The 15,621-nt window shown below is 36.7% G+C and overlaps 1 protein-coding gene across 3 annotated transcripts in view; it reads left to right on the top strand.

Moving 5' to 3' along the window:
- The window catches only part of AEBP2 (AE binding protein 2), a 95,158-nt gene that overhangs the window by 38,288 nt on the left and 41,249 nt on the right, over positions 1-15,621 (top strand). For all 3 annotated transcript variants that reach the window (XM_023256825.2, XM_023256826.2, XM_023256824.2), the window contains exon 4: positions 14,482-14,668. In XM_023256825.2, coding sequence (XP_023112593.2) covers positions 14,482-14,668 — 187 coding nt within the window. The remainder of the gene's footprint in view (positions 1-14,481; positions 14,669-15,621) is intronic.

A 15,621-nucleotide genomic window follows, 5' to 3' on the forward strand; every position in this document is an offset into this window, starting at 1 on the left:
GTGCCTTTTGTATTGTTTAAAAAATTTTTGCCTACCTTTAGTGTGTGAAGATGAGGAGGCTCTTACAGAAAAGCTGAGTTTTATTTTATGGTTATAGGAAGATCATTTCAGGTATATATTTAAATAAATTTTCATTCTGTAAAGTTTACCCAAGTGTACAATTTAGTAGTTTTTTTTAGTGTATTCATAGTGTTCTGCAACCATCACCACTACTTAATTGTAGATGGAAGTGCCTTTGGGAGAAAGAAAAGGAAACATAAAAGAATGAGGGGACTATTTAGGGAGTAGTATGTTTCATATATATAGATGGTACTTTATTGTGGGAATTTGAAATGATGACCTGAAATGATGTGGGAATTGAAATCATGACCTGAGCCAAAGTTGGACAATCAACTGACTGAGCCACCCAGGTGCCCCTTAAAAAGTTTTTTTGAAGTTTAAATTATTTGTTTTGAAAGAGTGAGAATCCCAAGCAGTCTCCACCCTGTCAGTGCAGAGCTTGACATGGGGCTTGATCTCGTGAATCATGAGATCATGACCTAAGCTGATATCAAGAATTGGATGCCTTGATCTCATGGTTTGTGAGTTTGAGCCCCACAACCCCCACATCGGGCTCCCTGCTGTCAGCGTGGAGCCCTCTTTGGAGGGCTTTGGAAATGGAATATGTCTCCTTTGGAATATGTCTCCTCTCTGCCCTTCACCTGCTTGTGTGTATGTGTTCTCTCTCTCTCTGTCATTCTCTGTCTCTCTCTCAAAAATAAACAAACAAAGAGTTGGATGCTTAACCAAGTGAGCCACCCAGGCACCCCTGAAATATTTTCAGACCTAGTTCTGTAGACTGGTGAGCCTGGACTATCTAGAAATTAAATGTATAAGCAATTGGTTTCATAAGTTTTTCATATTGGGATGCCTGGGTGGCTCAATCAGTTGAGTGTCCGACTTTGGCTCAGGTCATGATCTTGTGGCTTGTGGGTTCAAGCCCCATGTCAGGTTCTGTGCTGACAGCTCAGAGCTTGGAGCTGCTTCAGATTTTGTATCTCAATCTCTCTTTTCCCCTCCTCCATTTGTGCTCTGTCTCTCTCTGTCTCTGTCTCTGTCTCTCTGTCTCAAAAATAAACAAACATTAGAAAAAAGTTTTTCATATTGAATGTTTGAGTATTTGTTGTATAATGAACAAGATGAAGGTAAGGGTCAGAAATAATCATGATTAGCAAAGGCTTTAATAATGCTACTTTGTGGCTTGCACATTACCTACATATTTTATTGTATTACCTATTTTAACTACCTCTTAAAACAATTCTGTGAAGTAATTACTGTTTTGCCCTCATTTTATTTATTTATTTTTAAAGGTTTATTTATTTTTGAGAGACAGCGTGAGTGGGGGAGGGGCAGAGAGAGAGAGGGGGAGACACAAAATCAGAAGCAGACTTCAGGCTCTGAGCTGTCAGCGCAGAGCCCAATGCAGGGCTGGGACCCATGAACTGGTGAGATCATGAGCTGAGGTGAAGTCGGACGCTTAACCTACCGAGAAAACCAAGCGCCCCTTATTTTATTTTTTTAAAGTTTATTTATTTAAAGCAAGAAGGGAAGGCAGAGAGAGAGGGAGAGAGAAAATCCCAAACAGGCTCCGCAGTGGTAGTTTTAAGCAGCCCCGTGTTGGTATCGATCTTATGAATCGTGAGATCATGACCTTCCAAAATCAAAAGCCTGTTGCTTAACCGACTGAGCCTTCCCAGGTGCCTGCCCTCATTTTATACATGAGGAGATTGATGTTGGAAGAGAAGAAATATTTTCTTTTTTTTCCTCTAAGTTTTGGTTTATTTTGAGAGAGGGGATGCAGGGGTGGGGTCAGAGAGAGAAAATCCCAAGCTGACTTCACACTGTCAGCACAGAGCCCAATGCAAGGCTCTAACTCACGAACGGTGAGATCATGGCCTGAGCCTAAACCAGGAGTCAGACCCTTACTCAGCTGAGCCACCCATGCGCCCTGAAATGAAATATTTTCTAAGGTCATGGGCAGTTAGTGGCAGATTCAGGACTTCAGAGGTAGCATAAATCCAGGGTCTGTGTCCTTAACCATCTGTACTCTGGTAATTTATAATGCAGAATGGCTTTTGTGTAGTATATGTATTGTATAGTTGTGTTTAGATTACTGTTATTACCTCTCACTGTATGTTAGCTTGGAATTTGATTCTAAGGAGTTTGCATTGTATATTTTGGCCTTTTTCATTGTGTTTATAATATGCTTTAAGCATTCACCAAAAAAAAATGGTTTTATTCATACGTTAAAAAAATGACAGTGTGGCTGCTCTACAGTTGTGCTCTGTGTGTGGATAATTGATTAAATTACCTTGGGGCACCTGGGTGGCTCAGCAGCATAAGCCCCTACCTCGGCTCAGGTCATGATCTCATGGTTCTTGAGTTTGAGCCCCGAAGTGTGCTGCTCTCTGCTGTCAGTACAGAGCCCGCTTCAGATCTTCTGTCTCCCTCTCTGTCTGACCCTCCCTTTCTCTCTCTTTCAAAAATAATTAAAATGAAAAAAATACATACATAAGTAAAAATAAAAATGTTTTTAAAATTGATATGGGTTTTTTTTAATGTGTACTGTTTTTGCTAAAAATATTTAATTCTTTAGGATGAAGTCTGAATAAAGAAAAGGGATGGAGAATAGGGAAAGGAAGGGCTTAGTATATAGTACCTAAATTTGTCTGACTCTGACAGACCTTGGAATTTTACAACCAGCAAAATTTTTTCTGAATTCCTAGTAGTTGCTTGGTCTTCCAGTCTGTCACATGGAAATAAGTATAACAAATGTAATACTTGCTACTACTAAAGAATTTTAATTCTGAAAAGCTTCAGGAAGATAGTATAACTTTAACATCTATAGAAAACCATTGTTTATTTTTTAGTACTTATTTGATTTCTTAACCTGTACAAAGCAAAGAAATAAATGGAATCATTTTGCACCTACATGTAACTTACGTTTTCATTTCTATATTGGACACTGCTTCACATTTATAAATTTATTACTTTTTAATGGTTGTATAGTATTCCTATGTGATAGTTTATCATATTTAATAGTCCTTTCTTGATGGATCATTTTTTGCACAATTATCCCCAATGTAAAGAACAATGTAATTAACATTTTTATAAACTGCTTTTGGGAGCTAATATAAATCCCTAAAACCTATGTTATAGGTCAAAGAGTATGTATAGGCTTGCTTTTTATTGTTATTTTTTAAGTTTATTTATTTTGAGATAGAGCTTGTGTGAATGGGGGAGGGGCATGACCTGAGCCTTAATCAAGAGTCGGACACTTAACCAACTGAGCCACCCAGGCATCCTGGATTTTTTCTTTCTGATTTATAAAAACCTTAATATTGGGCCCTAGGTGGCTCAGTCATTAAGCATCTGCTTCAGCTCAGGACATGATCTCACGGTTTGTGAGTTTGAGTCCCACATCGGGTGAGCTCATGCCCCACTTTGGTTGATCTGGAGTCCCCCGTCTGGTGAACTCAAGCCCTGCTTCTCTCTCACTTCCCTGTCTCCCTCCCTCTCTCTCTCTCTCTCTCTCTCTCTCTCTCTCTCTCTCTCTCTCTCAGCCCCTTGCTCACTTGCGCCCTCTTTCTCTCTCAAAAAAAACCCCAAAGCTTAATATAAAGTGTACATGTTTGCTGTAACAGATATTTTGGTCTAGCTTGTCATTTCTCATAAAATTTTGTTTGTTCTGCCATCTGGAAGCTTCTGTATATTGATATTGTACATTTCTACATATATACATGTAGTTACACACAATGTAAATGTAAATACATGATTACACAATGTAAATATGTTTCTATATATTTTCATTACCTTTCTTCCTGTATTATTTTTGTAATTTTAGGTTGGAAATCTTATTAATCTGCTTAAAAGTAGGAAAAACATTTCCCTGCTATGATAGGAATTAAATATTTTTCTTATTTTGATTTTTTTTCCTTTACTTTTTATGGTGCTTTTTCTAAAATGCAGAGTTTTAAAACTTAATTTTGAAGTAATTTCAACTTGCAGAGAAGATGAAAAGCTCCCATATATTTTCTCTCTCTCACATGAATGTATAAATTCCATATATCCTAACCCTGATTCACCAATTAACTTTTTACTACATTTGTTCTGTATTTATTCATCATCCGTTTCTTCATCTGTCTACCTTCCTTCCCTTTCTCCCTCTTTCTCCTTCCTCACCTACCTACACACACATTTTTTGGAAAACATTTGAGAGAAGCAAAATCCCTAAATACTTCAGTGTGTACATTTCCTAAGAACAAGGATATTCATTTACGTAACCTTAGAATAGTTGTCAAGACCCAGAAATTTAACATTGATGCTATTAGCTATTGAAGTTCACTAATTGTCCCACTAATATCTTTTGTAGCAGGTTTTTTTTTGTTTGGTTGGTTTTTTTGTTGGTTTTATTTGTTTTTAATTTTTTTTTCTCTGTCTGCTTAGAATCCAATTGGGGATCTCATATTGCATTTAGTTTTCATAAAGTTTTCTCAGCCTTTCTGTATTTTTCATGGCACTGATATTTTTGAAGAATATAAACCTTTTATTTTATAGTATATTCCCTGTTTTGGGATTGTTGGTAATGATGAGATTGGGTTTATGAATTTTTGGAGAAAATACAACAAAATTCTCACTATTATGTCAAGGGATACTTGATGACAGTTTGTTCCATCGTAGATAATGTTACCTAGATCACTTGATGAACGTGGAATTTGCCAAGTTCTCCACTGTAAACTTATTCTTTGTCCCTTTATAATAGTTTTGGAGAGATACTTTGAACATACGTAAATAAGTTGTTTCCCATTGGAATTAGTTTTAGTTTCTATTGATGATTCTTGGCTGAATCAATTATTAATATAAGGATTACAAAATGAGTATGTTTTCTGCTTCTCAATCTAAACTTTTTGGTAAGTATTCTACTTATAGAGCCTTCTTTGTTCTTTATATGTCTGTCTGCCAATTAATCATTTATTTAGGAATGGACTTGTGGGGTTTTTTTTGTTTTGTTTTTTTAAATTTTTCTTAGTGTTTATTTTTGAGAGAGAGAGAGAGAGAGAGAGAGAGAGAGAGAGAGAGAGATGGAGCATGAGTGGAAGAGGGGCAGAGAGGGAAACACAGAATCTGGAGCAGGCTCCAGGCTCTGAGCTGTCAGCACAGAACCTAAGCTGGGGCTTGAACCCACGAACCATGAGATCCATGAGATCGTGACCTGAGCTGAAGTAAGATGCTTAACTGATTGAGTCACCCAGGCGCCCCTTAACTTGTGTTCTTGTTTTATTCCTTGGTTTGTAATTCATGACTATTATTATTTTGATGCTCATCTAATCAGATTTTAAAATATTGAATATATCTGAATATATATATCTGAATATATATGTAGTTTCTGGGGCAACTGTCTAAATATTTGAAGGGTAGTAGTCTCCATTGTAGTGTTGGCAATGGCAGAGGCTTGAAACTGAAAGTCATTAAGACCTAAGTAACTTGTTATTAGAAATAAGAGAATGTCGTGGATGTGTCATTAGGTTTAAGGCTAGTTTTATGTTTCCTAAACTTAATGTCTGATAAGAAGATAGTATCATATGAAAATAATCATGTTAGCTTATGAAACTTGAGTTTTGTAAAATCAATGTACTCTTAAAATGCAAATACAGTTTTTTTGCCAAGGGCTTTTATGATATTTATATTTGATAATTAAAGTACAAGGATTGTTCCTAGATAAAATTCCCCCACCTCACATTCACTTTGTCGGGTATATATACCTGTGCTTTATATATGCATTTAGACTTTGTGGGAAGGGGAGTTGCTGCTGCCATTTTGTTAAATGTAGTGAAATATTTTAGTTATTAAAGGTTTGGAAAACATTACATGTGTTGGAATGCCTGGCTGGTTCAGTTGGTAGAGCGTGGGACTCTTGATCTTGGGATTGTAAATTTGAGCCCCACATTGGGTGTAGAGATTACTTAAAATCTTTAAAAGCAGACAAAACATTACATATGTTCACAGTAGTAGAATATGGCAATATTTTAAACTATTCTCTTGGTCTTTTTTTTCCTTTTCAATTTAAATTTGATTCTTGTTATCTGGTGTTAAGCTTTATCAGAGCCAAGTGGCTTCAATACCACCACACTTAGAAATACATATTTTGCCTAACTGAAGAAAAAAAAAAGTAGTTATATACAGCATGTTTGGTGATTCTTTTGATTTCCTTTATTGCTAATGGGGCAGTGTGGTTTGTCTTGATGGATTTGTATATGTTTGAAATTATGTAGTTATACTTTTTATGAGATAAGCTCGATATGTAGTTTTGCTTCCCTTACATGTTTCTCCTTACTTTGAACAGAGTATAGTTATTTAATTATCTCGGGTTAATTTATTTATTGTGACTTTTCCTCAGCAGATAGCGTCCTGTAGCTCAATATGATTGACTCCATTTGTAATATTGACACATTTGAATAACTTCTCATTGTGTTAGAGTAGTGCTTGAAAACTCAGATTTTCTTCCAAGCTTGATACATAAAGTAACCATTCTTTTTAGGTGTTTTGGAATCAAAACCCTAGCCTACATTCTTGATGAAGAAAAAATTTTTTATCAAACCATATTTAACCTATGATAACTTTACATTTGTGCATTCAGGCAGTTTCTGGTAATTTGTTACATAGTGAATGATACTGGTATTCACTGTGGTGGATGATGAAATAATTTCCTTCTCATGTTCTTTAATGGACCTGTTTTGTAATGATAGTTGATTTTGATAATTTTTAAATCGCTTGCTTTTTTTCCCCAGGTTTTTGAGGTATAATTGACAAATAAAATTGTAAGAAATTTAAATTATACATCGTGGTGATTTGATACGTGTATACAGTTGTGAAAGTATTCTCTCCATCTAGTTAACTCATCCATCACCTCGTATATATATGTATTTTAATATATATATTTGTAAGAATCTTTTTATTTTTAAGACACATTCTCTGTAATAATATGAAGCTTTAAATACCCTGTTCTGCTATCTTTAATTCTTCTTTGACATTTTGTATGTCTGTATTTGAAGCTCCCTAGCCTTGGGGCGCCTGGGTGGCGCAGTCGGTTAAGCGTCAGACTTCAGCCAGGTCACGATCTCGCGGTCCGTGAGTTCGAGCCCCGCGTCAGGCTCTGGGCTGATGGCTCAGAGCCTGGAGCCTGTTTCCGATTCTGTCTCCCTCTCTCTCTGCCCCTCCCCTGTTCATGCTCTGTCTCTCTCTGTCCCCCCCAAAAAATAAATAAATGTTGAAAAAAAAAATTGAAGCTCCCTAGCCTTGGCAGCCAGTGCTTATTAGGAGGCTCCTGCTGACCAAACATGGAGTTATTTGACTATAAATAAGAATAATAACTGCATTGGTCATCATGATTCTAAAAGACAAAAAATGATTCCCTTTATTCCCCCAAAAGAAAAACGAGTTGGTCACCATTGATTGGACAATGACAGGGATCTCATTATTTGGAAAGCTGTTAAGACTGAAGTAATTCTTCCTTTACTGTATGAACTGTGCTACTGGCTGTCCAAATCCTGGTGCTAGAGTTGCATTCAGGACTAGTTAAATCAGAATCTGGGGCACACAGCCAGGCATTTTGCTATGTTTAAAAAAATTGAGGGGCACCTGGGTGACTCACTCAGTTTAGTATCCGACTCTCACAGTTCGTGAGTTTGAGCCCTGCACTGGGCTCTGTGCTGACAGCGTGAGCCTGGTTGGGATTCTCTCTCTCCCCCTCTCTCTCTGCCCCCTTCCCTGCTTGCTCTGCCTCTCTCTCAATAAATTAACATTTTAAAAAAAAAATTAGGTGATTTGGATGTGTGCTTAGGCTTCAGAATTACTGTTCTACAAGATATTTCTCTTACCAGGTACTCTGTACTAACTAAGCAGCATTTCTATGGTAAATGTGACTGCCAGTTCAATGGTCTTTGAAAGGGGGGGAGAAAGCATTGAGGGGAAAAAGATATGGTGTGTGTACTGTGTGCATGTCACATTTGGGATCTTATTTTTATTGATGTAACCTTTCTTTTCTAGGCCTCTTTTATACCACACTTGCCTATTCTTCATCCCTCCAACCTCTATTTCCAAAGCCATTGGCTGCTGCTCCTGTCTAGTCAGTTTTGCTGATCTCTGCTTGGTATACCTGACTTCTAAATGTTGGAGAGTGTGCTCAAAGTTCTTACCCTAGGTGTCCTTTGGTTTTAAATACTAGTAAATACTTTTTATATTCTGATTACTCTCAGATGCTTATCTCTAGCCCTAACAATATTCCCTCTTGGATTCCAGAATGGAATATTTGGCTTGGATGTCTAATAGAGTATCTTGAACCTAACATGTACAAAATCTTGAGGTTTTTCATTTCAAACATGGTTCTATTCTAGACTCGGTAAATAGTAAGATCAAGGGCTCTGACTTTAAGAGCCCTGTATCATTCTTGATTCCTCTCTTAACTTCTCCTGTACTCCTGTAAATACATTAGCAAATCCTGTCAATTTGACCCTCTGTATATTAAAAAAATTTTTTTTAACGTTTATTTATTTTTGAGAGAGGGACCAGAGCACGAATGGGGGACAGGCAGAGAGAGGGGGAGACACAGAATCCAAAGCAGGCTCCAGGCTCTGAGCTGTCAGCACAGAGCCCAATGTGGGGTTGGAACCCATGAACCGCAAGGTCATGACCTGAGCCAAAGTCAGATGCTTAACTCTGAGCCACCCAGGCACAGATCCTCATTATATTTTGAATATGACTGCTACTTCTCACTCTACTCTTTTATCCCCCATTTATCTTCTGTGGTTCTGTTAGTCACTCAGTTTGAAATCCATGATAACTTCTCTTTCCAAATTAAAATCCCTATTTCTTAGCATGATGCATAATAAGATCTTCATACCTGTTATTTATCTGCTTCATGACTCATTTGTTCCTTACTGTAGTGTTCCAGCCATAAGAACTACTTGTAGTTCTCAAATGAATCACAATCATTGTGGCTGTGCTTTCTACTTGGATTTTTTGTTTGTTTGTTTGTTTGTTTGTTTGAGAGAGAGACAGCAAGTGTGTGGACCCATGTGAACAGGGGAGGGGTGGAGAGGGACAGACAGAAAGAGAGAATCCCAAGCAGGTTCTGCACTGTCAGTGCAGAGCCCACCATGGGGGCCGATCTCGGGAACCGTGAGATTCTTGAGCCAAAATCAAGAGTTGGACGCCCAACTGACTGAGCCACCTAGGCATCCCTCTACATGGAATTTTTAAAAGCTTTTTATTTTGGAAAAATGTTAGATTTACAGAAAAGTTAAGCTGCAGAGATATAACAGACTTTTCATGTGCCTTCACCTAGTTTGTTCCCCTTAGTGTTGCCTCATTCATATTACTGTGATACATTTGTCACAACTAAAAAAACCAACATTTCTACCTGCCCAGAATTTTTCTTTTTCTTTAGATTACCTACTTTATTAATAAATACTACCATGTCTCCTGTGAAACTGATGTTTTGTCCTCGGTGTTTCAGTAGCCTCTTGTAGATTTTCATAGCACTTCTGGGAATATATGAATAAGGCAGTCTTAGTACTAGAAAAGACATTGTTAGTATTGCTTAATTTGAACATGTTTGGGGCAAAAAATAAAAACAGTGATTCCACATTTTAGAACAGCTGCTTGACCACAACAGTAGTCAGTATATAGAGAGTATTTCAGTGGATTTGGGAAATAGATCATTTAAAGCATTTGGTATCCAACAACCAGATTTTCCCCTGATTGTTGAAATCAGGACATCAATGTGGTGGCTTGAATTCATGGATCATTGTATGTGTTGGGGAAAAAATGAATCTTTGAACATTAAAACCACATTCACCATGAAATGCTCTTGTTGAGAGGAATGAAAGTCCACTTGAGGCAATAGCTGATTTGTCTCCTACCTTGTTCTCTGTGATATATACATAATGGATGGAATTTTCATTAGATCATGCGTAAAATTATTTTCTAGGGTAAAATTTGTATTTAAGTGAAATGTGTGTGATTCTCGTATTTCTTTTTAATAAAGGACTCTCTTCATTTTAAATTCTCATTGTACTTTTAGGTTTTCTTTTTTAGATTTGTTTATGATTCTTGATGGATGAATGATTAAAAGCAAAGATAAAACTATTTTCTAGTAGAATTCTCATTATTCGTTTCCAGAGCATTGAATCACCACTGATTAAAATACACTTGTTCTAGATGCTTTCAGGGCCTATTCGTTGCAGTCTTGAAGGATTCTGGGACAAAATGTATCTGCTAGTGTATTGGGACCCTTATAATTAAGGGTAATGCTGGATGGAATTATATCACAAAATCCTTCTGAATTTAAACCTGAGGGCTTGGATCTGAAACTGTTACTGTCATCTCTGCCTTAATTGTATTCAGGTAGCTATTCGGAAGTTTGAAATGTGATGTTTTTCCAACAGATTTGTTTGAATAACCAATATTAAACTGGGAATTCCAGGGCAAAGACTATCTTACTTACATTGTATTCCTTAAAGTATCTGACACATGGGCCACCAAAGACAATGTATGTTTTTAAAGTAGATGTTAGGAAATACAGGGATGATATCTTCTAAAATTGAAAAGTAAGAAAAATAAATACTCTGTGGCTTTATTCTGTGCAGTACTGTGTAACACAAATATGTGTGAACCAAATATATAATTTTAAATTCTCCAGTGTTTCATTAAAATAATTGAAATGGGTGAAAATAATTTAAACAATATCTTTGGCTTAACTCCTTGTATTGTTTCAACATCTTAGCAATATACAGAATTAATGAAAGTTTTTGCTTTTTTGGTTACTAAATCTTCAAAGTTCAGTGCATATTTTATACTTAAAATATTTTTTTAAGAAGAGCCATATTTCAAGTGCTTAGTACTATAGGTATCTAATGATTAAAATGTGTTGGACAGTGTAAAACTAACCCATGAGGGTAATTTTACTTAAGCCTTCTCATTTCAGATGCTGAATACTTGATCTTTATTTAGATTTCAAAAATTTGTAGTTGGAGAGGTAGATTCACATAGCAAGCTATTGCAGATACATTTAAAAGTTTTTCAGTAGTGAAATTGAGTATCAGGTATTTAATTGGAAATTAAAATGGAAGGGCTGGCCTGAATGTTAATAGTAAAAGATTTTTTTTTTTTTTTGCTTTTTTAAGATTTTATTTATTATTTATTCTTTTTTAATATGCAATTTATTGTCAAATTGGTTTCCGTACAACACCCAGTGCTCATCCCAACAGGTGCCCTCCTCAATAAAAGATTAATAAAATAAACTGAAAATAACAAGTGTTGACAAGGATGTGGAGCTAGCTGGTGGTTATACAATGTTGTGAATGCACTAAAGACCACTGCATTATACACTTTAAAGTAGTGTGTTACATGAATTTCACCTCAATAAATAAAAATTAATTTAAATAAAATTAAAATTTTGTTTCTTAGTTACAGTTGCCTTAAAGTGTTAAGTAGCAACATTTGGCTAGTGGCTTTTGTGGACAGTGTCGTTCTATGGCAGTGTGGTAATCAATAGGAGATGGAAACTTTTAAAAAGCATTATTTTTTCTTGGCACTTGAAATATATATATTTTTTTAAATATAAATTTTTTAATTCTAAGAATTCAGTAACCATTAGATGCTAAACTTTTCATCGCCAGAATCTGTAGCTGAACATTCTTGATACAGGCTGAGGGTAACACCATTGATAAGGTCATTGTAAGACTTGAATGAGGAGCACCTAGGTGGCTCAGTTGGTTAATTGTCCAACTTTGATTCAGGTCATGATCTTGTGGTTCTTGAATTCGAGCCCCACTTGGGGCTGTCTGCTGTCAGCACAGAACCTGCTTTGGACCCTCTGTCCCCCTCTCTCTCTGACCCTCCCCTACGTGCACTTTCTCAAACTGACTGACTGTCTCTCTTTCTCTCAGAAATAAACATTTAAAAAAGTATTAAAAGAATTGAGTGAAATACTTTCAAGCACTGGATATGGTTAATTGCTCCTTTTCAGGGTTCCCATAGCACTCTGCCCCCTAAGCCTAACTGTAGTTCTTTAAGGTGTCATATGCCTACTGACATATTGTAAGCTCTTTCAGGGGGGTACTGTGTCTTATTCATCCTTATACTTCTAGCATCTTGCATGGTGCATAGTACATAGAGTAAATATTTTTTATTTTATTTTGAGGGAGAGAGAGCTCGCGTGTGCAAATGGCGGGGGGGGGGAGAATCCCCAAATAGGCTCCGTGCTTGAGCCTGACACAGACCCGATCCCACCACCCTGAGATCATGACCTGAGCTGATACCAGGAGTCAGATGCTCAACTGACTGAGAGCCATTCTGGTCCCCCTGCCCCGTGCCCTTAAAAAAAAAAAAAAAATTTTTTTTTAAGTAAGTATTTGAACTAAAACCTTGAATTATTCCTCTGCCTCTTAGTGTACACCTTAGAATGGGCAAACGTTTTTATTAGCAATGCTGAGTGCCATTAAGCCCATAAAAGGTGTGTTGTATACAGAATAAATAGAATATTTATGAATGGCACTGCCTAAGGGGCTTGCTCTGAAATGTTTCAGCCAGCATCAGTTTTACCAGAATCTATAAATAGTTGAGTTCTTCAGGTATATTTAGAAATAGCTATGATTTGCAAGGTGGTTCTGGATACACACACACATATGTATACGTATATATATTCATAAAAGTATGTTCTTGCCTTCAAAATACATGGAGAAAGGATTAATTGCGATACGTAGATAAGCAGTCTGAAAGTGTGAGGGTATCTTCAAAGGAGGATGAGGTTTTTTTTTATTATTTAATTTACATCCAAGTTAGCATATAGTGCAACAATGATTTCAGGAGTAGATTCCTTAATGCCCCTTACCCATTTAGCGCCCCCTCCCCACATCCCCTCCAGCAGCCCTCTGTTCTCTATAAGAGTCTCTTAGGTTTTGTCCCCCTCGTTTTTATATTATTTTTGCTTCCCTTCCCTTATGTTCACCTGTTTAGTATCTTAAATTCCTCATATGAGTGAATTCATATGATATTTGTCTTTCTCTAATTTTGCTTAGCATAATACCCTCAAGTTCCATCCATGTAGTTGCAAAGGGATGAGCTTTTCTTAAGTTGGGTAGATTTAGAGAGACTGAATAAAGATATGATCCCTAGTAGAGAGTTGAAGTTTAAAATGGTAAAGTTGCCTGGATTGAAAGAAAGAGCCTGGAAACATGTACATTTTTTTGTGGTATTATCTAGATAAACTCTATTGTACATTGAACCACCTAGGAACAATGTGATAGATTTATTTGGTGTTTGACATGATTTGGCGGATTTGGATGCTTGGAGTTTTGTTGTCAAGTCAGAATCTAAGTAAATTGGCTTAGTTACCAATAGAAGAGCCCCTGGAAATCTAGCTATGAATTTTGCTGTGGTGATCAATTTGTAAATGGCATTTGTTTTAATTACTAACATTCACTTGTTAGATGTCATACACTTTGTACTGTAGCTAATTTGTTTATTATAATTTTAGTGATATCTAAACGTTCTGCATTCATTGTTGGAGTAGCAGATCTGCCAGGTGACTTGGGTAGTTATCTCAGTCTTGGCAAGTGCTGAAGGCTAAAGAGGCAGGCAGTATTTAATGGAACTTAACGAGTTGGGTAAAACCAACCCTGAGGGTAAGTCTTCTCGGAGTGGCTGGATCTAATTGTTTAAAAGTCAGTATCACTGTATTTCTTCCCTGTTACAACAGGGTAGAACAGTAGGGAGACTGCTGAATGTATTGAAGTAGTATATATGGTTAAGATAAAAATAATTTTAGAAATCTAGGAGTCCCCAGGTGCCTCGGTGGCTCAGTTAGTTAAGCATCCGACTCTTGATTTCAGCTCAGGTCATGATCTCACATGTCATGAGTTTGAGCACCGCGTCAGGCTCTGTGCTGACAGCACGGAGCCTGCTTAGGATTCTTTTCTCTCCCTCTCTCTCTGTCCTTCCCATGCTCATCGCACTCTCGTTCTCTGTCTCTCAAATAAATAAATAAACATTAAAAAAGAAATGTAGGAGTCCCAAGTAATTGCCAGGATATGTAATTCTCTGATTTAAAAAAAAAGTTACTGTTTTTCTTAGCAAAATGATTAATTCAAAACCCGATTTTTCTGGGAAGGAGATCTTACTATCTTTGTCTTGTGTACAGTGGGAAGAGCAGTAAACTGGAGAGTTGTGACACTAGAGTTTTATTTCCCAGCTCTGCCACTGCCTAATGTGTATTATTTGGGGCACCTTATAAAAAGAAAGGGTGTAGTAATCTCTCGTAGTTTCTATCTGGAATAGTTCTATAGTGTTACTCATTTACTTCTGAAAATAACAGAATATTCACTCCTTCATATACTTGTGCCTTGCATGGCATCCCTGATATCCTTTTTTATCTTTATCTAGTGTGTTGTTGGTGGCTGCAATGCCAGCTTTGCTTCTCAGGGAGGGCTAGCTCGCCATGTACCCACACACTTCAGTCAGCAGAACTCCTCAAAAGTTTCTAGCCAGCCAAAGGCCAAAGAAGAATCTCCTTCTAAAGCTGGAATGAACAAAAGGAGAAAATTAAAGAACAAAAGACGACGTTCATTACGTAAGTTTTTCACTAAAAATCTGTATGTAGTAGATAGCTTTTGTTTCTATGTTGGGCTTTCATGCAAATTCAGGTTTTACTGTTCTTTAACTCTGTATTTTTGTCAACAGTAATAAACAGATGGGATCCCTTGGGTGTTAGTGTGAGAGTTCAGTGATGTATGTTTTGTCTTACCTTTCTAGTTAAGAGAGGGTAAGTATATGTGGCCTTAGAATACAAAGTCTGTATACAGTTAGAGTTTGAGGGGTCCTTTGATTCTGCTGTAAAACAAGAAAATTTAAAATACGGCGGTGTTGGTATTTTAGAAAATTTGAACATGTTAAAGGTAATAATGAAGTAAAAGTAACCAATCTGCTGCAGAGTGGTATGTGCGAATAGCAAAACTATTGGTAGTGTGTGTCTCTGTACTTAAATGTGTTGTAACACATATGTTAATATGTTTAATTACCAGATTATGAAATGTATCCTCAATATTTAGGATATAGTCTAGATGATAAGTTTTATATACGCGGGGTGTAGGAATTGATGTTGAAGCTCCAGAGCCTAGCACTCTGCCTGGTTTGTGGTGTCAGCTGGCTGATTCAGCACATCCTGAATAGAGAGCGAGAATTGACTGAAGCTGTTATTGAAAGGGAGTCCACTGCAAGGGTGAACTAGATAGAAAAAAAATAGATTGTACCTTACCTTTTCTCTAGGGATTTGATTAGAACGTAGAAGAGACTCCAGACACTAATCCAGACTAGAAGGCTTGTCTCTAAAATGTTCAATTTTTTTTTGTTACTACAAAGCTACAGTGGACAAATGAACAAACCATGGGTGACAAACTTTTCTAAGCTCTCTTTTAAGTTTCTTATTTTTGAAATAAATGTTTATTTTTCAAAGTTGGCTATTGAATTTAGGTTATGGATCCATTTTCCTTTTGACTTCCTTTTAGAAAAACAGAAATTACATCT

Source organism: Felis catus, chromosome B4 (genome assembly GCF_018350175.1).
Source record: "Felis catus isolate Fca126 chromosome B4, F.catus_Fca126_mat1.0, whole genome shotgun sequence".
NCBI lineage: Eukaryota > Metazoa > Chordata > Mammalia > Carnivora > Felidae > Felis > Felis catus.